Source organism: Sinocyclocheilus anshuiensis, unplaced genomic scaffold, assembly GCF_001515605.1.
Source record: "Sinocyclocheilus anshuiensis isolate Anshui unplaced genomic scaffold, SAMN03320099.WGS_v1.1 scaffold620, whole genome shotgun sequence".
NCBI classification, from domain to species: domain Eukaryota; kingdom Metazoa; phylum Chordata; class Actinopteri; order Cypriniformes; family Cyprinidae; genus Sinocyclocheilus; species Sinocyclocheilus anshuiensis.
The window spans coordinates 199,870-226,906 of NW_015557087.1; the positions used below are offsets into that span (position 1 = coordinate 199,870).

General features: G+C 36.9%; 2 protein-coding genes and 1 pseudogene across 8 annotated transcripts in view; all 3 read right to left on the reverse strand.

The window, feature by feature from the left end:
* Positions 1-7,205, reverse strand: part of LOC107677027 (protein S100-A16) — a 9,203-nt gene extending 1,998 nt beyond the window's left edge. Inside the window, exon 1 of the mRNA XM_016471806.1 lies at positions 7,056-7,205. The gene's annotated coding sequence lies outside the window, so the exon portion shown is untranslated. The remainder of the gene's footprint in view (positions 1-7,055) is intronic.
* A 2,472-nt stretch (positions 7,206-9,677) lies between these two features.
* Positions 9,678-14,829, reverse strand: LOC107677020 (toll-like receptor 13; annotated as a pseudogene).
* Positions 14,830-17,069: 2,240 nt separating this feature from the next.
* pbxip1b (pre-B-cell leukemia homeobox interacting protein 1b) lies at positions 17,070-27,037 on the reverse strand. 7 transcript variants are annotated; one of them, XM_016471812.1, is made up of 11 exons: positions 26,946-27,036; positions 25,012-25,116; positions 23,889-24,098; positions 23,446-23,740; positions 21,826-22,050; positions 21,150-21,173; positions 19,702-19,745; positions 19,486-19,602; positions 19,080-19,347; positions 17,401-18,824; positions 17,070-17,369 (listed from the first exon to the last, which is right to left on the reverse strand). In XM_016471812.1, the coding sequence occupies exons 2-10, from the start codon at positions 25,072-25,074 to the stop codon at positions 17,449-17,451; spliced, it is 2,622 nt and encodes an 873-aa protein (XP_016327298.1). In that variant the 5' UTR covers positions 25,075-25,116; positions 26,946-27,036; the 3' UTR covers positions 17,070-17,369; positions 17,401-17,448. The 7 variants fall into 7 exon arrangements, with proteins under 7 accessions (XP_016327298.1, XP_016327299.1, XP_016327301.1 ...); XM_016471813.1 differs by having other exon boundaries at positions 17,070-18,824; positions 25,012-25,100; positions 26,946-27,037; XM_016471815.1 differs by having other exon boundaries at positions 17,070-18,824; positions 25,018-25,116.

A 27,037-nucleotide genomic window follows, 5' to 3' on the forward strand; every position in this document is an offset into this window, starting at 1 on the left:
ATTTTATGTACACATTTTAGAATTAGTCTGATTCAAGGAGAATCAGAAGGCTGAATCCCGACTGACAGAGGAGGAGTTGGGGATGGAGGAGGGTAATTAGCTATTGAGCAATGCGAAAACTGCTGATAATACTGAAGGACCTTATATATGAATGCTTAGATAGGTGTCGTATTCCCATAGGTAGATGGGATCAGCTGAGAGTCAGCTGATGCGAGCTTGACTAACGTGACCTGCCAGAACTAACGCTACACTTGATTTACTTACATATGATATAATCTAAAAAATAAAAAGAATGTGTGTTTTTCATAAAACTTTCCCTACACTTGTCTGCCATAAAAGTCCTCTGATGGTCTTCTCATTAACATTAGTAAAAATGATGGCTTTTACTTTCATTTAGATTCATATAGGTTCATAGGAATTCATTTTTGGTATCGATGAAGGGGTATTTGAGACTTACTGAAGGAGTTATGGTGGTATCTGAGAGAAAAAAAAAGATTGTAAAACACTGTAATATCTATTTTAAGGACAGAGTCATAATGTTAGTAAGTGAAATTTTAGCAGCTGGGATAACTAAAAGGAAGGGCAGGCACTGGAAAATGAGTGACCTGAGGAGAGGGATGATGCTAGAATAATTAAAGAGCATGAAGATGGGAGGCGGGAGAGAGGAGCAGAGGAGGAGTGTGTGGAGCTGTAGAGTGTATACCACAAGACAATGGAACCTGTGATCTTTAACGGACATTCGATCCACTCAGGCCACAGGCTCACATTACCGCTGGGGTTGCCTGCTACATGTCTGTTACACTCTCTCTCTCATCCAACAGCATACATACACAAAAGCCCGTACACACTCTTTGAAGGATGCCCACTCACACAGGCCTTTCCTCTTGGATGAATACCCCTTTTTACCTTCCCTACCAACACACAAAGTAAAGCAATAAAGTGTAGCCTACTGCATTTCATATACTTGTACTGTAGATCCTATCTCATATTTGACACTAACAAATAATTAATGATCTAATTTGGGTTTCCTTCCAGTGACATTTAACAAGCTTATCCATAACAAACACAAGGTACAGTATAAAACACCAATGAAGGCCACAATTCCACAAAACACAAATACACTGAAAAAAAGGTGTAGGATTTACTTTAAAACTTTTTTCACTCATATTTTGCAGGTAAATTTCACAAATAATTACAAGCCAAGTGCATGTAATACATTGAATTAAAATGTTAAAAGAGAAATTGTATTTTCTGGTACATGTGCTCCAATCTTTGTTTTATTTACAGATAAAAAAAAAAAAATCAAATGAAATCAACAAATAAAAATGAATCATTTTAAATCCTACACGTAAATGTACACATTACAACATTATAATGTAGATTACGAGAAAAAAATTCATTTTGAGACTTGCTAAAGATTATATTTAGCAATATTATTAAATTATTAGTGTTTTAAATTACTAGCTTAGTAAGCATTTGCCTATATGATGGCAAAGATTATCTAAATATAAAAATTGAGAAAATCACAATGCACAATTACATATATCCAAAAAAAGCAAAAAAAAAAAAAAAAAAACCTCTTGGATGATAAGCAATATTGGCAATAAGCAATATAAAATAATATAGGATGATAAGCAATATGTTTCCAATATATTGTGCATCCCTAGTTATGTCTGTGCATACTACAAAAAACTAAAGTCTGGGGCAGAAAAACAGATTTTGCTGCCTGTCTGAACAAGGCCTGCTTTTTCCCTTGGGATGAGCTGCAACACTCACATACATGCACAAAATTAATGTGATTTTAATGTGCGTGTGACATATGGGTAATTCTATAGGCCACCCCTTTCAGGTAAATCTTCCATCTGACAGACGTCACACCTGAATACTTACACTACACCACTGCTCTACCGTCCTCCCAATTACTGATGGACCTCTATTAACCTAATTAGAGAGAGAGCGAGAGAGAGAGAGAGAGAGAGAGAGAGAGAAGCCTGAGCAGGGCTTGGGCGAAAATTATTAAAAGACCTGCTGGAATTTACTGATAATCATGGTTATTAATCCTCTCTCTTATGAGCAATGTGGTATTGCATTACTGTAGTTGTGGCTGTGGAAAAACTATTATTTTTTATTTATTTTTATTATTATTAATTATTTTTTTTATTAAGTCATGTGTTTGGCTGTGAGAGGCTTGTGTTTGCCGCAGAGAGAAGTGTCTGTCTTAAAAATGTTGTCATTGTTCTAAATGAGATGCACTCATTAGGTGACATCCAAGCTCATACTTGGTCAGACTAAGGCAGAAGCATCAGACAGGCTGATTGATAGGTGCTCCTAATGATTAGTCCCAAGGGACCCAAACAAACTGTCATGTAATGAGATGCTGTGAAATTCAGAAGTCAACAAACCCATGAACCTTTGCAATACATGCCACCTGCCAAATGGAAACGAGCACTAAAAGCAGGCTGGAAAGCAAGTAATGCCACAAAATTCTAAATGCAATGGCTACTGTATTGGCTACTGTACTCTACTGATAAGTACTGGAGAGCAACTAACTAAAAGTAGCAACAATACTAGCTAACTTTGATACCTTTTTTTTCAGCAGATGGTTTTATAGGTCTAATAGGTGTAGTGCAGTTTTTCCAGTAATTTTTTTACTTTACCCAAAGAGTAGCAGTGTAATGAGAATAAACTCTGAACTGGAGGAATAAACAAACGCGCTCACCTAAACAGCCCTCTCAACCATATATCACTGGAAAGTCTGATTTATTATTGTGAATTGATTTGTCTTAAACAGTCCTCTCTCTTCTTTGTATAGTGCTGAAAAGTGGAATTCATTTTAGTGAATTAGTTCATCCTAAGTAGTCCCATCTCATATGTAGTGTTGGAAAGTCTGAATCATTATTGTAAATTGATTTGTCCTAAATGGTCCTCTCTCCAAATAATAACAGAAAACTTTTTATGCATTTTATGCATGTTTCTTTACACAACAATGGCATTTGGGGGCCTGAAAATGCAAACTTGAAAACGAGTTTCAAAGTGTACATTTTTGAGAACGATACCATTATCATCTCTGTGTGAACTACAAAAACACGAATTTGTGAAAACGGTGTTAAGTTTATGCATATTACATGTTCAGTCTAGAGGTATGTGCACATGTGTGACTTCACCAACTACTGGCCTGGCATGAATAATACAGCGTTTTTAGTCATTTTAGTGGATCTGTGTGAACAACTATCGTTTTGACAACATTTTTGCCTTTATGTGACAACTTTTCAAAAACGCAAAGGAAAAATCTTTCTGTTTAGTTGTCATGTAAACTTACCCTTTGTGTACTAACATTTGTGGTTTTAGAAAGTCCAGTTAATCTATTGAATCAGTTCATTCAGATGGTTAATGTAAATGTACAGATTTTCAAGTTTAATACTGTTAATTGTACCTAATTGATTGTTCATTCATTCAAAATCACTCATTGTGTTTGTGCCATATTTAGTAAAGTTATACAGTGGGTACGGAAAAGAATCACCCCCTTATCAAATTTTGTTGCTTTACAGTCTGAAATGAAGAGAGATACAGTTTTTGTTTTATCCAGCTGTATTTATTCAGTGCAACTTATAACATCCAAGAGAAAGATATAACACCAACATTTCAGAAAAAAATTAAAAAACCAGAATCACCGAGTTGGAAAAAGGATCACCCCCTCCTAAAATTGACTTGTAAACTTAATCAGGTGTAGCTAATCACCTTCTCAATGGCACACAAAGCCATTTGACTTTCAACTGTGATCTGCTGTGGTCATTTTGATTAGCTCAGCATGAAAAGAGCTTTCCTGGAGCATTTCAGTCCTTGGTAGTGCAACTGAAGCAAACAATCAACTATGGGTGGCAAGGCACTGTCAAAAGATCTCCGGAATAAAGTTGTGGACAGGCACAAATCAGGAGATGGATAGAAATTTTTTTCAAAGGCTTTATTAATGCCTAAAAGCACAGTGAAGTCTATTATTAAGAAGTGGAAGGTATTTGTTACAACACAGACCCTCCCTAGATCAGGACGTCGCTCCAAACTGGATGAAAGAGTCTGGAGGAAACTGGTCAGAAAGGCGACCAAGAGGCCTACAGCAACTCTGAAGCAGTTGCAGGAATTTATGACAAAGAGAGGTCATTGTGTGCATGTGAAAAGAATATCACAAATTCTCCACAAATGTGGCTTGTATGGGAGAGTTGCAAGAAAAAAAAACACTCCTCCTTTGCCAAACACACCTTGAAGATTGTGAGGCAGATGAGACTACAATTGAGTTATTTGGCCTCAACACCAAACGATATGTCTGGCGGAAATCCAATAAAGCTTACCATCAAATAAAAGCATTCCTACAGTAAAGCATGGAGGTGGTAATATCCTGTTATTTCTCTGCAGCAGCGACTGGAGCACTGGTCAGGATAGAAAGAAAACTGGATGGGGCAAAATACCGTCAAAATCTTGAGGAAAATCTGCTGCCCTCTGCCATAAAGTTGTCAATGAGAATAAGGTTTACCTTCCAGCATGACAATGACCCAAAGCACACAGCAAAACTGAGCACACAGTGGTTGAAAGAGACAAAGGTGAATATCCTTGCATGGACTAGTCAGAGCCCAGACTTAAACCCCATCGAATCTGTGGAATGACTTGAAGACTGCAGTCCACAAATCAAATTAAACTGAACTTGAGCAGTTCTACAAAGATGAGTGGGCCAATATTGCAAAGTCTAGATGTGCAAAGTTAGTAGAGACAGAGACATATCCCAACAGACTTAAGGGTGTAACTGAAGCAAAAGGTGATTCAACAAAATACTGACTCAAGGGGGTGATCCTTTTCCCAACTCAGTGATTCTGTTTTTTGTTTTTTTTTCTGACATGTTGGTGTTATATCTTTCACTTGGATGTTATAAGTTGCACTGAGTAAATACAGCTGGATAAAACAAAAACTGTGTCCGTCTTCATTTCAGGATGCAAAGCCACCAAATGTGATTATTTTTAAGGGGGCTGATTCTTTACTATACCCACTGTATATAATCTTTGGAGCCTACTTCAGTAATTTGAAGTAGCTACACTGCAGTCTGCTGTTTTGAAAATGTACTGCAAAGAGTTAACGTGGCAAATTGTTTTTTAAATTATTATTTTTTTATTTTTTTAAATATATTTCCCCCTTAACTGTTTGCAGTTCAAAACTGTTACATTTTTAAAACAGTAGCTTGACTGTAGTGTACTTCAAATTATTAAGCTTTTAGCTTGGCAAGCTACACTTTCAAAGTATCTTCCCCAGTAAGAAAGTGCTCTGTGGCGACTGTGAATAAAACCTACAGTGTCTCCCTTAAACAAGGTCAACTGGATGATTTTTCTGATCAATGGAGCAATAAAAATGTAATAATAGCAAAATCACATCTCTTATTAGTGTGCTCTCCTCACAGTTTCTTCAATGAACTGCATTCCATTTTTGCTCCTATAGATGTCCCTCCAGGCTACTTGTGGTTTGCCCTTGTTTCCTGATGTTACTGAAAAAAACGTGTAACTATCAGTGGATGAAAATGTAAAGAATGAGGATGAGAAAGTGACTCAATGAATAAGGCTTTGTTCACATTTCTCATGTTCAGCTCTCAAACACTAGACTGTTAGACTGTTGCACTTGTGCGGACAGGTGGTTCATGGCTCTTATGTCTTTAAGATGTTCTTGTTCCCACAAGATCATAGTTACAGCTCTCACTGTTAACGCATTGCCCTAACATGACTGAATTATCTGATTCCTAAAATAACTGAGCGGACACATCATAGGTATTTCATTTAATAGATATTCTTTAACATTTTTTTAAATAAATAATAATTGTAGGACTCATTACTCATTTTGGAGAATTTATACATTGTAATATTAATATGTAATATCAATAATCTTCTTTTTCTATACAATGAAGTGAATGATTACAGAGTCACATTTGGAACAACATGAGGGTGAGTAAATGATGACGCAATTTAATTTTGGGAGTGGACTGTCCCTTTAAGAATAGTTTCAGTATTTTTTTTTTTTATTTAGTGGCGGTGTTCGTTTTTCCAGTGTATGTATGTAATCGTGGAACAAGAAGCTTGTTCTCTGTCTCTCCATGAAGTGTGAATCATTTCCTTTCCTTGACAGCTGACCAGGCTGTCAGCACTTGAAGGCAACGGTGAACAAGTAGTCTCGAGCTCTCTAGGTTATCAGACAGCTCCCAATATGTCTGTCTTATCTCTCTATACATAATTAACGCTGTTCTGGTGGCCGTGTCGCCGCTGACACATTGAGGTCGTGCTTCGTCCGGTTAAGGATCGAGTGCATTTCCCCCAAACTCCCGTAAGGTCGACTGCAGGGTTTATCACAGCAAACGGCGCATATTAAGCAGCGAGTCCATTCACCTCAAGCGGAGGATTTGCGGCAGAAGAAGCGCGCGTACGCTCCGAGAAGACGCTCTGAATTAATAAATACCAGGTTTCTGATTTCTTCTTTGGTGTAAAGGGAGAAGGGCTTGCGTTACCTCTATAGGGAATCGGATCGGCTACTTTAAGTCACCGGACAAGCCTACGCTCGCGCGTAAGGACTGAGTCTGAAATATTGACACAGAGTAGGGAGGATTAAACGGAAAGTGGCCCATTTGCATTGGCCACGAAAGCTTATTTATAGAACCCTGTTAACTTGATGCCAAAGTTCCACAATTCAAGCTGATTTCAAATGGTCTCCAAAGCCACTCTAAAACCAGCTAACAGACCAGTTTGACCAGCTGAAAAAGCACTCTAAACTTCCTTAAAACTAGCAAACAGGACAGGTTGAGACTGAGAAACCAACTAAAACTAGAAAACGCCCTTTTTTCAGCAGGGATATCAAAACAAAACAAGTTAAATAAATGAAGAATATCCTAAACACAGAAACCCCTAGTTAAAATTGTTATGCTAATAGGCTACCCAGAAGAAAACATCTAATTTTATTCTAAACCGACAAAATCTCATCAAATAAACAATAGAGTTTGTCCTTCAAACCTCTTAGGATCAAATTGGAATGCTTACCTAGTTTTGTAACGAAACCTTTCTTCTGCTGATTCTTGCCTCTTCTAACTTAAGCCAGTACAATGCCTATAAAAATGCCTCTTCTGCGAATTCCAATCTTCCCAAGTAGCTTTTTTTCCCCATCAAATCACTGGGCGTATACCCAGAACTTTATGGGTGGGGAAAACAGGATATATTACTCAAGAGGGGTGTTGTGTGGACATAACTCCCCTGAAAGTGTATTGTCATAACCACGCTGGAAAATGAGGTGAGAGGTGAGAAGAGGTTTAGGAAGTGAATAACATCACTTAAACTTTTTTTTTCTCTAACTATCTACAGCCATTTTCTGCTATCTGATTTACTGCAGTGGGTTCTGTGCCAACTGCATGGCCCGTGTCTGAATGACCTGTGAGTGAGTGTGTCTATCACAAGTAGGAGCATGTATTTGATTGTTGCACAAAGGCTTCCTGAGACTCATGGTGAGATCATCATCCAGCCACACCTTGAGGGCTTAGTCAGATACATTTTTCCAAGTTTCCAGCCAACATGCTTTGCCACATTCATCAAAATATAAGTTTAAGAAGTCTTCTTTACTATATAGCTTTCTTTCTGCAGTATTAAGATATGTTTGTGCATACGTGAGGGAGGGAGAGAGAAAGAATGCAGCTATGTGAGCGAGAAAGCTGTCTGCTGCAAGGCGCACAGCATACCAGAACACAATTATCAGGAACATGTGCTTTCAAATTACCAAGACAAAACCCTCACAGTCCAGTGATTCTCCTCCACCCTGTTCGCTAAGCCAACAGTCTCTGTGTGTGGTTGATACTATGCAACATTAATGTTTGCCTTTGAGTAGCATTGTTTGCCATACAATACAACAGGCTTTCTGGCTGTGAGTGTCATTAAAACTTTACTCACAAAGCAAAAGTTCAACAGTTTATAAAGTCAAAACTATAAAATAAACATTAAATAGGTCAAATAAAAGTATATATATATGTGTGTGTATATATACGCAGTATATATACACACACAATGCATTTTAATTTAATGTAAATATTTCTGTTGAGGCCCTCTACTGGCTGAATCTACCAAAATATTGCAATTTAAAAACATGGGTAGCCACTATGGGTATAGTATTTTGGGACGAGATGAGTCTTGACAGGTATAAAATATTCTTCTGGATATAAAATCTAGCACAGTGTATCAGGCAAACACTGTTAAAACCATGATTAGCACACGTTGTCAAACAGGACACACCTACAATCCTAGCCTAAATCCTAATTCTTCCTCTAGTTCCTGTATCGCATTGTACTTGAAAAAATGTAATAATAGTGATAATAATTATACAACATAACCTGTAAGTATATTTCGATGGCAAACTTTTATGTAATCGTATATTTATCTTTTATTAGGCAATTGTTTAGTTAATATTTTCTCCCAGTTTTCAAGGTAGTAAAGAAGGTTGCTCAACTTCATAGGCGTAACTTCTGACGTTTCTATGCCAGAAAACGTATTGTGCAAGAGCAGATGTGAGAAGCTCTTCTTTAAAGATTGATGGTTTTAGAAATGTATTGCAATCAGCTTTAGTCTCTGATGACATCATGACAGTGATTGATTGACAAAACAAAACAAGAATACTGCCCTGCTAGTATTATGTATGCAAATAGGATTTTGTATTTTATTTATTTATTTGTTTTTTTTTTACAAGCAACATATATTTAACAAAAAATCATTGATTTATAGTAGTTTTGCCGACAGACTTTTTTTTTGGAGGGCTCTGAACAGCTTGAATTAATATTGTTTGTGTTGTCAGCTGCAAGAGTGATCAGTCACATGGCATTTATGACAAAGTGCCAGTTAATCAAAAACAGCTGTTGATGTTGTTTTAATCACGGTTATTGAATATTTAAACTATGTATGAGAGAGAGAGAGAGAGAGAGAGAGAGAGAGAGAACACAAACCTCTCTGTGTAAGAGCGCCCTCTAGTAATTGAATGCAGGTATTGCCAGATTTACATCCAAAACCAAAAGTCTTGCAGGGCATCAATTGTAGCTTGTACATACACCAGCATGGTAGTTCATACATCATCATCATCATTATTACTATTACTGAGAAGTTTTCTTGCTGAGGCATTGCAGTAAAACAGCAAATCAACAGTATTGTAAGCTTGTATCCAAAACTAATTTCGAGAATTTAAACACATTTTGAGAGGTAGTGTAAAAATGGAAGTATAAACAAACATTCATAATGGGAATGGGAACTGTTTTCTATTTTGAAGTTACTATTAGCACCAACAGTGGGCTGTGTGCTTTTACACTTGAGTGTTTGTGAATTCACGTGTTTAACATATATGCACTTTGTGTAGCACAATGTAAATTTATGTGCAAATGTTGAAAAAGATTGTGATAAGTATAATTTATTCATTTTATGAATTTAATTATTAAGTTTAATGATTAGGATTAAAATCATACAGAGACAAATTTTAAAAAGCATGAACATATGGAGTCAACAAGTTACTCCATCCTGATAAATGAACAATGATAATAATCACATTTCAAAATGTAACGCATTTTTTTTTAAAGAAATGGAGTAATAACATTCATTGTTCCTTGACTGTCAACTGTCAACCAGTTTAGCGAAGTTTCAAGAAGCTTCCTGTAAAACAATTCAGATATTATTTCAATTGTAGTTTAACACCTGTAACATGATTCTTTCTTGAAGCATCAGTTTAGATGTTTGTGATATTCAAGTCATTTTGTATCTTTCTAAGCTCAGCATCATTCAGACTTGTGCCAATAACCTACTCACCGTGACTTCCTCTGCAATGTTCCTCCTTAGACGATCCCAGAAATGCACTCTGTCACCTTCATCCTCTGGCCAGTCCAGATATGTACGCAATCTCACCAGTCTGGCCAAACTATGGAAAGGAATGATAAAAGTATTTACACAATTTATAAAATGAGAAAATGAATACAATATTTGATTTAGTAAATTAACAACATCAACCATATCAGAGGATTATATATACATCATAAATGTGATGTATAAAAAAAAAATCAGATGACAGCTAGGATAAGTTTACACATATAATACAACATTGTTCAAAAGTTTGAGGTTGCTAAGATTTTTTTTTTTTTAATGTTTTTGAAGTCTCATATGCCAGCAAAGCTGCATTTATTTGATCAAAAATACAGTAAAAACAGCAACAATGTGAAGTATTCAATTAAAATAACTTTTTTAATTTGAATATAACTTCAAATGTAAAGTATTTTTATGATACTTCCTAAACGCATCTATAAATGTGCTGCAATTTCACAGTAAATGCACATTGTTCTTAAGGGGGGCATCGTCCGTCTTCCCCTACACTCTAAAAAATGCCGGGTTGTTTCAACCCAACTTTGGGTCAAATATGGAAATAACCCAGCTGTTGGGTTAAATTTTTACATTAAATTTTTAACCCAAAAGTTGGGTTAGTCCATATTTGACCCAAAGTTGGGTTGAAACAACCCAGCATTTTTTAGAGTGTAATTACCGATGGAAAGCAGAAAGCTCAAAAGGAGCGATGTGTTCGAGGAAGATGAGGATGAGATGGTGTTTCTGATCTTCCAGCTGCCGGTGTGTGGCCACTCGCATCTCCAGACTGCACCAGTCACTACGCAGATACCTGCGGCTGATCAAACAAACAGTGCACTGACTGCTGTAGATACTCTCGGTGATGTTGTCCATGATATCTTTACCAACCTAAAAGATGTTTCACAAGAAATTATTTTGCAGTGAGACTACATCTTGATGGATAACATAACCGATACTACTTATAAAAAGCTGTTACATCAACAACTCAACCTCAACTACTGATGCTGTTTTTTGTATTTAAATTCAGAAGATCAAACAGAACTTGACTTTTATAAACCTCACCTCAAAGTCTCTGTTGTGCAGACATAGCCTAAGTCTCGGGTTCCCTTGTTCCTCCAGTCGAGGATTCATCTCCCCCAGGACCCAGGCCTCATCTTGGCTACAGAAAGACAGAAAAGCATCATACTGCATCTCCTCTATCTCCCCATCAGCCCCCTCAACTCGTCTCCTCCTCCTGTGCCACTGCCTACCAAACCTCCTCTCCAGCCATCCTCTCAGGCGGAAGAAGAGGACCACGGAAGGCCAGCGAGCAAAGCGGTATCCTACGGCTGCCGACAGCAGAAGACAAACGCTGCCACTTGTAGCTACATAGCAGCAATTTGTTACTGCGCGTCAGTCTGACACAGCTTCTCCATGGTCGCCAAGAAGTTGAGTACCTGATAGTGCCAGACACATTTCTGCTTCTGCAAGTAGATAACCTTGACTTTTTCCGTGCTCTCTGCCCAGTCAAGAATCCAGACATTTTTACAAATCCACTCTGTCAAGAACAAACGTTGTTAGTGCTGGCAAAACTTCAAACACACCATCAGTCAGGACAAGAGGACTGTCACAGCTGCAGAGACGTCAGGTCTTTAAACATACTCTCGGTCAGGAAGCTCAGATGGCAGTTTACCAGCACTAGAGTCTGGAGTTTTGTTAGGTTCCAAAAGATGCTTCCGGCATCTGTATAGTTCGAAAAGCTCAGGTTGATGAGCTTGGGACCCTTGAGATGGTGCAGAGTACTGATTTTAGTGTTACTGAGAGGTGCTCTTTCAGCTCCTCCAGAGATTTCAAAAGACTCCAGGTTTCGGAAATAAGGTGCCATGAAGTCATTCTTGCATATGAAAAGGGAACTTCAGCTCTTGAACTGCTGTAAAAACATTATTATTACAGTCTGCAAAATCCAGTCTGTCTCCATTTAGCTCCAGAACAAACATTCCCTCAGGCTGTGATGTACGTCCCAGGTAAACAGTAGTTCCATAATGTGCATCAATACTTAGTTGCTGTATTTTCGGTGGAAATCCATAAAAAATCCTATTTATATGCAACTCATAAATATACTCCAGTCTACCCAGTGACAGTTCACGAAGCTCCCGCTGGTCCCAAAATGTTCCGTCCTCAATAGTCTCAATGATGTTATTATCAATAAGCAGGACCTCCAAAGCCTTAAGGGATCTGAAATCCTTCGCAGTAAGCTGTGAGATCTTGTTTGAGTCGAGTTTTTGAGGCGATGCAAACCACGAAATGTGTACAGCTGTATGGTTTTGATGGTATTAGAACTGAGGAAGAGCTGCTCGAGAAGAGGCATACAAGCAAACTGGTCTCTGCCAACTTCTGAAATTGAGTTTCCGGTGATGTCCAGCAAGGTTAAGGACCAGATAGTCCCATTCACTGCAACACAGAATGGAGCATCTGTCAACTTCATATAGGCCATTTGCAGTGCTTGAAAACCTCTGTTATCTGTCCAGAAACTAAAGTCCAGCTGGCCTACTTCTGATCTGCTGATGAATATCTTTGTCAAAGTTGTCCCACACTCCTATATGTCCTCTGTAGCCAATCTGTCTGTTGATGTAAAAATGAGGCTGAGGGCCTGAAGATTAAGGTTGGTGACGAGATGTCACAAATCTTTGAAGTTTGTTGAATATTTTCTTATTACAGTTCCTGTCAAACTCAACTCCTTGACTCTTCCAACCCCAGACTCCCAAATACTATCAAGTGACTCTCCTTTGAACTCCAAAGAAAGGCTGGAGAGGTTCTGGAACACAACTAGAGAGCTAGCTTGAATGATTTTGATACTGTTTCCTATTAGATAAAGGTTTTGAATCCCAGAGAGGACAGTCACAGGCCAAGTCTTCGATCCCCCTGGACATCCTTTGGCCTCAATTGTTGAAATCCCACTGTCTATCACACTCAGGTTCTTCAGATGGGACACTGCATCGGGAAGATAACAGAAAATATCACTAAGGTCCTGTGCACAAGTTCTGGTAATCTCTAGTCTGATTATGCTAACCAACGTATCAAATATAGTGCTGGATACATTGACTAACTTCAGATCTCTCAGTGTCAACTCCTCCAAATTAGTCAAACCAGCAAATGCGAGACTTTCCATGGTGACGGACCTACAAATTGCATCACTGAAAAGCACCGACAAATACTTCAGATTGAGGAGTCCTGAAAATGCACCAGATTGAACCCTCTCCAGTCTTTCCCCATGTATTTGAAGGACCTCCAAAGAAGGTAAGTGTGAAAAGGCATCAGCAGGAATACTTGAAATATCACCGAAGATACAAAGGGATCGAACTTCAAGGCCTACCTCTGACAGATCAGTGTGCAGGTCTGTAATATTGCAGTCGGCGTATGGACCCCTTCCTGGATAATGGTAGCAGTGTGGAGTCTTGGGCATGTCTCTGAGGAGATGCTCCTCGATGGTTGTGCAGCGTTTACTTATATAAGTAAAAATACCATTGCAGATACTTAAACCCAGTGCAAACCTCCACCAGAAGCACAAGCAATTGGAGTCATACAGACCTATTGTAGAGGTACTCTAGACAAATCTACTCCTATGCCTTCACTCTGCAAGTTTTTCATTCGCATTTAACCTCACACTGCACTTGTTCAGACTCTCACTTCCTCTTTAACTGTGAAACAGCACAGGTTTTCTGTTTTGAAAACATCTATCTCATAAGTCCTGCCTCTTTGCTGTGTGGTTGTTTTCTCACTGAACCACCAGTTTGTCTTAGTGATTCTTAAATAGGACATTTTTTACTGTTACATCAAACTGACTGAAGGAGAATAAAATACTAGGGGTGTAAATCAGATGGTTTGTCACGATACGATACGATACGATATCGATTCTCATACCCAGCGATACGATATTTGCCGATACCTCAAAAAATTATACGATACGATTACGATTCAATTTGATACAGGAGAATATCGATCGATATATCGATATTATGATAATATATACTTATTTTAAGCAACCATCTACATTTTTATTAACTCACAAATGCAACCAAAATATATAACATGAACATTTATCTGAAATTTTCACATCCTGTACCTCAATTGGGACATTCACAACAAAAAATAGGCCTACATATTTTTTATTTTTTTTAAATAATAAAGAAAATAAACAATTGGAAAAACAATTCTGGCTGCTACTATGGGCTCAGTGCTAAAAATATTTTCTACAGATACCCAAATTACAAGCAATAGCAGAAAATAAATACAATACAACAAAGACACAAGTTCAATAAACGGTGCTTTTCAGGTTTTTCAGCTCAATCTAAAATACATTTTCAGGTACGCTACAGAAATGTAATAATCACATGTAAAATAACTGCATAGTCTTCACTGTATAAATTAAATATACATTAATCATTTTTGATGTTACAAAGGTTATTTAGTCAGGAGCAGTGAGCACTTGTATTTTTCTTTGACAGCATTAGATTTATTATTAGTTTGCTTTCACTTTAAGAATTCCTCCTTTCGGATTTAATATAATATAGGCTACTAATTTAATATATATAGGATTTAATATATATAGGCTATAGGCTACTGATAAACATGCCTTTTCTTTCTCAACTGTTTATGTTAAGACATATGCCTAACCGACTGTGTTTACTAGGATATTCGCTAAAACGCGCATTTTGATGTAATTTTGTCTGTATTTATTCATCCATGCATAAAAAAGCGGAAGAGAGCTCAATTTAGTAGTCGCGTGGCTTCAGATGTGTGCGCAGAAAACTTCTCACACAGCGCTCGACTGTTCCGCAAACTATCCCAAGCGTCTTTTATGCTCACCTTGTGCCTTCCGGCAGTCCTTCAGGATTCGATATAACTTATATCGAGTCCTGATACGCGAGTTTGAACGAGAATGCACGCGCTGGCGGTAATGCATACACGGACATTATGTGAAAATGTGGACAGTGCGTAAGGGTGCCTATTTATACTACGGATGTCGATATTTACGTGTGGCATCGATGCATCGTATCGTCAGACATCGTATCGATGTATCGATCCATATCGATGAATCGTTACACCCCTATAAAATACAGATGATAAATCTCACTCCATATATTCAATGAGAATATCTGGGACAGATTTCTGCATGAATTTCTATTTATAAAATATGTACTATTAAAAACAAGGATAGCCTAATTTTTGTGCCGCTTTTTCTATGTGCTCTTTATGAGTTGCTTTATTACATTAAATGACTTTAATCCTGTTTAATAAAGGTCTGACATGTATGTGCTGTATGTGCACAAAAAAAGCAACAAGAAGAACAAACATTTCACAGTTCATTTGACATTCAGGCCAAGATCAAATATAGTGCCGAACAGGAGGAACCGAGAAAACTTTTTTTTTAAAATTTTACCATTTCTTTCAACTCGGGAACTACAAGTGATGTTTTGATGAAGAGATAAGGTAGTTTTTCCAGCTGTGAACTGCATTACAGTCACAGATTTCCTAAAAAAGTTTTCCTAAAAATGCACTATGCAAGTAATGCACAAGTAAAGCAACACAACATGCATAACCGCATGCATCTGTTTATTCTGTGGAAAGTTTCACAGCATAAATATAACCCACTACAACAACCATCTGAACGCCAGCGATTAACAATTTAAAAAAAACAAACAAAAAAGCAAATAACTTTATTACATTATCAGTGTTGCACTTTTTGTTACAATTTAGTGGTCTGTGAAAAACTTCTACATGCTGCGTTTAAGTAGTTAAATATATAAGTGTACAATACTTGAGTTTTTGCATTTGACGGTTCAACCCAGCACAGAATCTGTGAAAGCTAAATTGTAAAGGTGCAAGCAGTTTTGCCTGACAGTGTATTATTTGACACAAACAAGTGCAAAAAAATTATTTCAGATAAAAACAAAAAACAAATTACACACAAACCTTCACTCACCTTACCGCATTACACACAAATAAGATGGCCTGCACTTTTCTTTAAAGATTTGCTTATTTTTTGTCACTTTTTTTTTTTATGATTACAAGGGTCCGGACAATACAAGCATGTTATTTACTAATTATATCCTCCATAAAATGTTATAAATACAAGTGAAATTCTCAAACAAACCAAAAACATCGGGTCAGGAGTCCTAACCTTAAAGATAAACAAAATAATTTAAAGAATTTCAAAAAAGCAGAGCATAACAAAAATGATAAACATTAATAAAACTCCCAACATTCTATTCAATATCTGTACAGTATATAAACTAAGCATGATATTAAAATGCACATAGTTACATGACTACTTTAAAAGAAAGACAAAATAAGAATATCATTACAAATGACTGTAATAGTCTGTAACTCTCACACTCTACAATTAACTACAATCTTCTGATGAATATTCCCACACAAATATTACATTTGTGCGAGATGTGCCAGGTCTTAAGCATAATCTGACGTGTCATAACAATAGATCAGCTTCTGTTCTGTCAGCATGTACCCCTGGAGCCAGATTCATGAATATCTTAAGAAAACAAAATTAAGAACGTTCTGAGGATAAATAAGAAGTTTAAGTGAAATTATTTCAAATAATAATAATAATAATAAAAACGAAATATCTTAAGGACACATTTATTTCCTTTTTAGGAATAACATGTATAAACAAAATAATAATGACCAAATGATTTGACTTGCTGATTGCATTCTAACCTACTGAGGTTACATTTGTCTTATATTACAACAATTAATTTAATACTTGGTAAATCTTAACAGTAAATGTATTCATCTATTGACTTTTTTTGTCTATTAGCAAAAAAGTGTCATCTCTAAGAGGGTTTTCTGTCCCTTTCTTCATTGATAACCCACAGCATTTCTATCTGGAAAAAACAGCCAAGAAACCGACAAGTACGCTAGACTATAATAAGTAGTAAAATATAGTAGTAGTAATATGCATTACATTTAGCTAGTATTATAATGTTGTAACACTTATATTTTAATATCAAAATGGTCCAATTAATTTATTAATCATCTGTGTAGTCTAAGGTCTAAGAGGTCATTTAGAATAATTTTGAACATTTTTCAAAAATGTTAATTCTTTGTCAGCTTTCTTCAAAAAAATTCTTAAGACAAAAAATAAATAAATAATAATAATAAAGATAATTTTAAAAAATTCTTGCCACGAAGACACAATATTCTTTACATTTCTTAGAAAAGAAAATAAGAAGAAAATAAAAGCTAAGAATTTTATTCTTAAGAACATTTCATGAATCCAACCCCAGTTCTTTAAATGACTGAACAGGCGACTCTCAATGAGTTTTTATTTGATGGTGTATAACATTTTTAAATATGAATGAAAAATGAGCAAAAACAGCTATTATAAGAAGGAAACCATCACTTAGCTTTTACAGTAATACTTTATCTATGAAAAGAAAAAGCAAAGCCATATTGTTCAAATTGAATAAGCTCTTTAAAAATGCCACACCATATTATTATGCAGAAAATCAGGCCCGACTGTTTCCAGATTTTGGAATCACCTCTAAATCACCATGAGGAACCTTCAACTTTTCACTCTTCCGCTCTCTTTTTTCTGCTCTCCCTTCCTCTCAACCTTCTTCACTTCTTCTGGAAGTGCAAACTTCTCCATTGCCTCCCTTTCAAATTCTTCCATCTCATCACCGTCGTCTTCCTCGCTCTCCTCTCCCTCGCTCTCTTCTCCTTCAGCCATGTCCTCCAAAATGTCTTCCACATCTTCCACGAACTCCCTGAACGGCATCTGATCATGAGCGAACACTCCATCCGTGAAGAACTCCTTCACCAGTTTACGGAGCTCTTCTTTGCTGGAGGTCTGGTCCTGATCCTGGAGCTTGTTCAGGTAGGACTGGAGAAGGTTCTCGAAGTCCCGCAGGCCGACGGGAGAGAGTCCCTCGCCTCGAGCGCAGTCTGCCACACCGCTGCATGTCTCCCGCTGCTCGTTATAGTGCTGAATGCGCTCTCTTTGTTTGGTCCAGTAGTTCTCGTGGTCGTAATGGTGATGGGAGGAGGTCTGGTCTGGTGGTCTGTGCCCATGTCTCCCCTTTTGTTGTTTCTCTTTTTCATTGGGACTATTTTTCCCCTCATTTTTATGGTAGTACGCCTTCTTTTTTTTCTTCTCGTTTATTCCATCTCTTGTCCATTCTCTATCTTTTGACTCTCTTTGTTTCCCTCTCCAATGCTTTTCCTCCATTTCTTTTTCATCATACTCTTTTGGAAATTCTTTGTCTCCTTTCCATTTTTTATCGTTGTGTTTTCCGTCACTCTTTTCCTTTCTCCATTCCTTTTCACCTTTCCATTCATCCTTCCTTTTCTCTTTCCGTTCTTTATGGTCATTCCCACCACTTTGTTTATCACTTTTCCAGTCTTTGTTCTCTTTCCGCTCCCCTCTCTGCTTCCTTTCTTTTTCCTCTTTCACTTTCTTGTTCCCAGTATCCTTCCAGTCCTTTTTGTCTCCCCTCTTCTCATCCTGTCCTACATGTTTGTCTTTCTTCTGCTTTTTATCTTCCTTCAATTCTTTTTTTTCCTCCCACTCATTAAAATCTTTCTTGTTTTTACTTTCTTTCCCCATTTTACCATCATCTCGTTTGTTGTCCTTTTTCCACTCTTTTCTCTTCCCTGCTTTACCTGCCTCTTGGTGGCTTTTATATTTTTTCCACTCTTTCGGTTCCTTAGTATGCTCTCCCTCAGTCACTCTCTCCCTCCTTTCCTTGTCATCTTCCTTTTTTTCACTTTTCTTTTTTTTCCATTCTTTGTCTCCCTTGCTTTGTTCCTTCTCCTCACTCTTTTTGCCCCGAGTCTTCCTGGGCTTCATGTCTTGTCTTTCAATCGGTGGTACATCACTTTTGTCTCCAGCAGAGGGCATCCGAGAGGCTGCACTTGGATGCAGAGATTCTGCTCTTCCTTGAAAAAGATAAGATGCAATTTTTTAAATACATTTTTTAATGCACGGATCTTTTTTTTTTTTTCCATTTCATGATTACATTTTTTCATGAGGTTTGTATTTGAAAACAAATCAGTTAAAGAATTACATATGCTACTGGACTTTAATCTGTGAATGTTTTAGATTAAAAAAAAAAATAATACAGAATACATGCGTTTCAATGATGGATCATTGCTGTCAGTGTGTGTGTGTGTGCGCATGTGTGTTTACTGCACCTGTGCTCTGTGTGAGCTGTGAAACTTTAGCTTTCAGATGCTCCAGTTCTCTCTGTAGTAATGGAATGGCCTCCAGCTCTTTCTTTGCTCTCGCACTTTCTTCTTTCATTCTCTCGTTCTCTTGCTCTAGCTCCTTCTGAAGAGCAGGTACTCTATCTAGTTCTCCTTTTATTCTCTCGTACTCCTTCTCCAGCTCTTCTCTCCTCACACGCTCTTTCTCTCCCTCCTCTGTCCGAAACTGTGCTTCTTTCAGTTCACCTTGGTGTTGCTGAGTTTACAAACAGGGCAAAAAATTAACACTGAACTACAGCTAGCAGAACCAGCCTATTTACTTGTAATTTTGTTGCACTCTCTCTCTGACACTTCGTTTGGACTTCATTGAACACAGGTCTGCACATGTCTGTACCTGAAGCTGTGCCTGTAGTACCAATATTTGCTGATCTTCCTTTGCCTGTTTGCTTAAAATATCTGGAGGCTGAAGACCAACAGGCGTGTCTTTGGAGACCTCAGGATTCAGCCACTCCTATCACACACAAATAATCAACAGATGATATAATACGAACTAAAATATAAAGTTTAGGTCTGTAAAGTCACACAAAAAATTATGAGCAAATGAACTGACCTGATTTGTTGGATCTTTCAACTCTCTAACATCCATGTCTGCTTCTGAGAGGAAAACGCAGAAGATCAAGCAAATCAAGCAACATAACATGACCATAATCACAATCACATATCGATCATTAAAAAGTAACAGTGGCCGATGTGATGAAGGTGAGAAAGCTAACATGGAGCCATAACACTCCTGAAGGATCACACAGAAAGCATGCGGTTCCAGCAGTGGCTTAAATTTAACATGCAATGTTCAGAATTAAGTCTGTAGATTAATCTAAAATTTTTCGATTCATTTTCTAAATTTAAGCATCATTCATGTCACTAATTTGATATGGTCTTTCAATCTTCCACCGTTATTCAGAGTGGTTATGCATCTACTTGACATCACAGGAAATTAAGCACGATGCACAAACAATTTCAAATGCAACTGTCATGAGTTATTGTACATCATGAGGCTTAGCTGAAAACACAATTTAGCCAGTGCCCTGATAACAGCAACTCTCAACTTCCCCCCAAAAATGAAGATTCTGTCATCATTTACTCACCCCCAAGTTGTTCCAAACCTTCACGAATTTCTTTCTACTGTTGAACACAAAAGAATATATTTTGATGAATTTAAGTAACCAAACAGTTTCTGGTCCCCATTGACTTCCACAGTGTTTTCCATGTTGTTTCTAGTCAATGTGGACCAGAAACTGTTTGGTTACCCACATTCTTCAAAATATCTTCATACAAATTCATACAGGTTTGGAACAACTTGAGGGTGAGTAAATGACAGAATTTCATTTTTGGGTGAATTTAATTTTTAAGTACAGAAAAGAAAAACTGTATTTAATAAGTATTATTTAAATTATTAAAAATTAAATAAAAACTTACTAATAAATAATACATTTATTACAAAGCATTAAATAAGCTTTTAAAAATGTTACTAACCATATCGAAAATTGTTTTCGTTTTTTTTTTTCTTTTCTTTTTTTTTTGTCTCAACTTAAGGAACCATTGTTTCCACATTCTTGGACATCCTGGATATATCAGGCAGTCTGAGTTAAAAAAAAAAAAAAAAAGTGATTTCTAGTCATTGAAAGTCATGTAAATTAATAATATCTGCCATGGGCATTTTAATACATATTATGAATATACATTTTTCTAGATTTGCCAAGTTCTAAAATATTTTATCCGCTAGAAATTTTGAATAAATAAAAAAAAAAAAATCATTATCCTTAATTCTTATCCAGCAAATCATGAACAAATTGAAAGGCCATTCAAATATTGTTGTGGACAATGAGGGGAATAGGAGTCAAAAGGTTGAGAACCAGTGGTTCATATCCAGCACATATGCAAAAGCGCATGCATGTTTTCAACTGCAGCATCTATTCACCGGCAAATTACTTTGAGCTAAAGCATCTCATTTTTCCATTCAAACTCACACAGACACACAAACACTCTCTCTCTCCCTACCACCATCTGGGTCCACGAGCATACCTGTGGAACAATACACCTCAGTCTCAGACACAGGAACATATTCAAATTCAATCTCTGATATGGGCCACTGCATAGGTACTTTTGGTCACACGCCCCATTTTTATGACACGCCATATTCAATACCAGTTTGTCCAGGAGTCTTAGAAAACTTGATTATAACCATCCTCATAAATGTGTGATAATCTCCATCACACATTTCTGAGTATGTAGTTCATGCAGGCATCTCTAGTGACTGACAACCTAATAACGGCAGCCTAAGAGCATTGTCTTGATCCCATTTATGAAATCAAACAGAAAAAAATGTGATTAGATTTTAAACATGGAAAGTCTTACAAATTCACTCAAACTGTTATGCTGACAGTATATTATCTGTAATGATAGATTTTATATTAAATAAGAGAAATCCCCCCGAAAGAAAAATCCCATAAAAGTCAAAGCATTTTCATGAATGATATCCGACTTTAACTTAAAAATACCCACTTTTTGGTGCTGAATATGGTAATTAAATAAGTATATAGGAAGTATTATTAAAATGATACATTTATTATTTCATTATTTGAATATGCTAAGTACCTGATTTCTAATGAATCTAGATAATACAGCGATCTGTATTTGATTTAAAAGAGTGTGAAAACAGGGGCCTCATGCTTACCAGAGAAGAAAATGGTTCCTAGCCCTAGAAGAATGACAGCTGCAAGGATGCACTTGTTCAAAGAAAAGACTGTTTCCTGTTCTCTCGGAGGTGGTTGAAAATCTTCCTCCTCCCCCTCTTCATCATCTTCTGCTTCTGTCTTGTCCAAAGAGCCCAGGTGGGAGATTTTTCTCTTTCGTAAACCATCCCCCTCCTTTCCATCCGTTTCCAACACTTCTTTAGACTCTACACAGAAAAAGGGCACATGATTATTGGGGGATATTCAGTAGGTTAAAAAAAGCATGACCTGTACACAAATACACAATCCAAACAATTGCATTTCACATAAAAAAGCAATCTTTTTGTAGCTGGTTAGTGCAGCAGCCAAATTACTATTTTTAAAAAAATTTAAAGGGCTATTACGGATGCTTCATATGTGTGTGTATAATAGCTAACATTATTTGCAAGAGTAGGACATGATAAACATCCCTTTTTGGCCCTGGAACATATTATTAACCGTTCACTGTTCTCTGATTGTAGGGTTAGGGTTGTCTGGTGAATCGAGGCTCTATTTCTGGAACCCATGGTCATGTCATCAGTCTGGTCTGCAGCTACAGTGATCTAGCATTAACTCTTCTCACTGCACATTAGCAAGACGACTAAAACATGCCACACTGAAGCGCTTCCAAGCTAAATTATCATTTACAAAACCGTCCAAAACCTTGGGGTCAGTAAGATGAATGAATACATTTTTTCAGCAAGGATGCATTATATTGATCAAATGTGACATTTATAATGTTACAGAAGATTTCCATTTCAAATCAATGCTGTTCTTTTGAACTATTTATTGTTCAAAGAATTCTAAAAAAAAAACAAAAAAAAAAACTCACGTTATGTTTTATGTTTTCAACATAATGGTAATAATAAGAAATCAGCATATTAGAATGATTTCTGAAGGATCATGTGACACTGAAGACTGGCATAATGGTTGCTGAAAATTCAGCTTTGCCGTCACAGGAATAAATTACATTAAAATAGAAAACATTAATATTTTACTTTTTGACTTTTGAATTGTAGTGTATGCTGATGTGCTACAAAAGCTACTTAAAGTACCACGGCCAAAGTCTTACTATGATTTTGCTGTAGCCTCATTCCTTTCTTCAAATTACATAAAAAGAGCACACATTTAATAAAGACAAACACTGACACACCATCTTACATCATTTTAAAAAAATTGGAAAAAAAAAACAGAATACAATCTGTAGTTTTTTTCAGGATGCAGGTACAAGCAAATGTTCATCTTAAGAAAGAGCGAAAAACAGAGAGAATGATGCATCTGAAATGTAATCAGAGCGGACACGCTGTATTTATATATAAATAAAGAATAATAAACAGAAATCAAGCCGTCAAGCTGCCACCAGTCATCATGCAAGTCCATCATTATTTCATAACAGACCTGCCAGCAGCAGTTATGCTCCGTTTTGACCACCACTTTAAAAATATATACAGTACATAAAACATAGAAGCAAACAACAAGTATTATAAACAAACTCCTTTAAAATCAAATAAACACAAAATAGATTATAAATACACCGAGGAAAAAGTATGTCACAATATCACTTCTGCTGTACAGTCTCTCACCTTCAGTTATGGTTTTTCTCAGAGAATCCTCGTCTGATTTAAACCAGTCTATTTCCTGACAAACTGAAGCAGGAAGTGGACTTGATCCAGAGGTAGGACTTATGTGAGTGTATGAGTCAGAGAATGATTCGACATCAGTGCTGGGAGAAACTGGGCTCTCTGAGTGGCCTTGATCCCCATGGTCAGGGGTCCAGGAGCTGACGTCCTCAGCAGTGGCACTGACAGAGCTGGGCTCTTCACTGACATGTGCTGCATTCAGCTGGGCCCGACCCTCACTCGTCTCTGGAGACGTTACCTGGTTAATATTTTGCTAGATTTAGTTACTATTTTACATTAAAGGAACAGGAAAAAAGGATGATGAAATGACAGAATTGTAATTTTTTTTTGTTGTTATGGCCAAAAGGATTTTAGATCATCTGAAGCATTTATTCGAGGAAGGACACCTGAGATAGCTCTGGAGGCTCTGACCCATGGGTGAGAGCTGGGTCAGACTGCAACTGTGTGGATGTCTCTGTCGGCTGGTGAGCAGATGCTTCAGAGGAGTGCTTCTCTAGGTGACTGTGGGTCTCCGGTGAGGCCTCAGGTGCTTTTGAGAGCTGCTCCTCGATCTTAAGACCTTCAGCTACTGGACCAACATTCTCAACTCCAGACACCTGCACATGGAAAGTGCCTCTGTCAAACAAACTTCATCTCTTCTATAATGTTATCACTGATTTGATATCCGACAAAGTGAGAATTCATCTAGTTTAAAAAATGTGCCTATATTTGAATTAATGCTGATTGATGGATTTTCAAAAACGTTCATACCTTTTTCAAGAAAAGATTCCATTTAATAAAAATAGTACTTTTTTTGAGTTTAGTGTGGTTAGTTTACTACACAAACCTTGCCTTGTTCTTTTTTCAGTATGGTATCAGGACATCAAGTAATAACATGTATATGCATCCGAAAGCCAAATAAATAAGCTTTCCATTGATGTATGGTTTGTTGGGATAGGACAATATTTGGCCGAGATACAACTATTTGAAAATCTGGAATCTGAGGGTGCAAAAAAATCTAAATACTGAGAAAATCGCCTTTAAAGTTGTCCAAATGAAGTTCTTAGCAATGCATATTACTAATCAAAAATTAAGGTTTGATATATTTACGGTAGGAAATTTACAAAATATCTTCATGGAACATGATCTTTACTTAATATCCTAATGATTTTTGGCATAAAAGAAAAATCGATAATTTTGACCCATACAATGCATTTTTGGCTATTGCTAAAAATATACCCAAACGACTTAAGACTGGTTTTGTGGTCCAGGGTCACATATTTCCCCCGTATGAGTGTATATATTACTATTACTATATTGCTTCCATAAATTATATTATGTAAATACTGCACCTATATGATGTGTATTCAAGTCACTGCATGTATGAATTGCATTTTTTATTTTATAAATTGACACTTAATAAATTGCCTGAACGTAACGTCACTGAAGCTTGTATCAAAATATGTATGCAATAACATGATCATTTTCAAAGCAGAGACTTTCATCCTGGCCTCTGACACGGACACACACCTTTACCTCTGGGGTAAGAAGAGTCCAGCTGTTGCCATTGGCACTGTTGCTGTTTTCAGACATTGCCCCTTAGTGGCTCCGTCCAGTAACTGAAAAACGTGAGCACTTCAGAAAGTCATCAGTTCCATTTCAGTGACGAATCAATAGAAAAATACAACAAAATTTAGTACCAATCTGTATTGGGGGTTGAGCTTCATTGCATGAGTTCAAAATGTTAACATGTAGAGACGTAAAGGATATGTAAAGGACCCTGAACATGTACAGAACTACTGTGTTGGCATACATCACATATGCTGTACACATAAGACATATCATAATGGAAAGGACAAAGTTTATATAATAGAGAGGGTGGTGAGTGAGTTCAATGAGGACGGTATCTCCACTACAGGCCTCTCTACTAGTGAAAAAAAAACACGGGAGTAAAGGAGAGAGTGAAAAGCTGGAGCTGCAGTGAAAGAGTTTTCACTTCATTAGTATTATCCTTGTGTTGTCCCATAGGTTACACCAACGGTTCCCTGGCTGGCAAATATTTTGGCAAAGAACTGTGTAACTAAGGATGTCAAGTGAAACAGCACTAAAGGCATTAATGCAAGAGGAGAATGGTGGAGTTTTACACATACTGACAACAGTGAAAAAATCAAAGCAATGGACCTACTGCTCACTACCAGAAAACCAAGACAGACGTGAGCTACTTTTCCAAGTGGGTCAAAGAAGAACAGCCATTTCAATGAATTGCAGCACCTTATTCAAACATTCTTCCATTTGTGCTAAATCTTTCGAATACTAAGTAGATCTGAATATTAAATAGATCTGGCATAAACTGAGCAAGAATGGGATCCCGTTAAGCCGAAATGGTGAATCTTCCATGAGAATTTCAAAAATGAAAGAGGCCTAATCACCGACGTGCCACTTTGTGACACACTTCACTCTTTAATAAGGATCTTTTTCCTTTCGCGGTAATTTGGGTCTGCTAATAATGTGGCTCCCATGAGAGTTTTTTTGAATGTAGCCATGAGCCATGAGAGTTGTTGAGGATATAGAAAATGGATAACAGCTAAAAATAACACAGAAAGAAGCACAAAGTGCACCTAACTGAACTGGTATTATCCGAGATAATTCTGTTACAAAAACTGAAAATACTGATGTATTAATGATGTAATATTTTAAATATTTAAAAAATTACACAAAATAATTATAAATATAGTATAAAAAATGTATTATTTTATTTAATTATATGACATTTTAAATTGACACAGACAAGAGCTTAGCTTTATTATGCTCCCTAAAATATTGACAATATAGCAGCTCCAGCTGCAACTTTTTGAAAGCTTTTTATGATGTTGGAATGCTTCCATATTAATGTAGGCTAATACAATTATAAAGTATTTTTTTAGCGAAAATGATCATATTATATACGATAATAAAATGATTGATTATTTTACAGAAGCAACAACAACTGTAATATGGAATTTTAGGGGAATCTACGATTACCATGGCAAATGTGTGTTAATAAACTATTAAACCAGGTAAGGCCAGACCGTTTTGAAATGTAAAGGAAAAGCTTCATTAGGTCCTCTGTCAGTTTGATCTCTCCCATCACCTCCTCCAATATAAACTGCCCATACAAGGACACATCTTAACGTCAAGCAGTTATTACTTCCATGCATCATATACGCATCGCATGTTCTCTTGTGTGTTTGTATGTTACACGGATGTTGGACGTCTGTGTACATCTTAAGCAGATGCAGTTCACAAAATGGGAGTGTTCAAAATAAAATCCGCAGGCAAATGTCGAAGTCGCACTTTACATATACACACATGCTTGCGTGCACACGCCGGAAATACAGAAAAAAACAAACCCCAAGTTTCATGTACAGGCGATCTGAGTTTGGTTAAATACGAAAATTGTCTAAAAGTATTAAAGAGAAGCATACCTGGTAACTCTGAAGCACCTTCCGCCTTTAATACCCCTTTAATTGCCACGCTCTCGTTGTCTTGTGCAAAGTTGCAAACTCAAGTGTGCAGT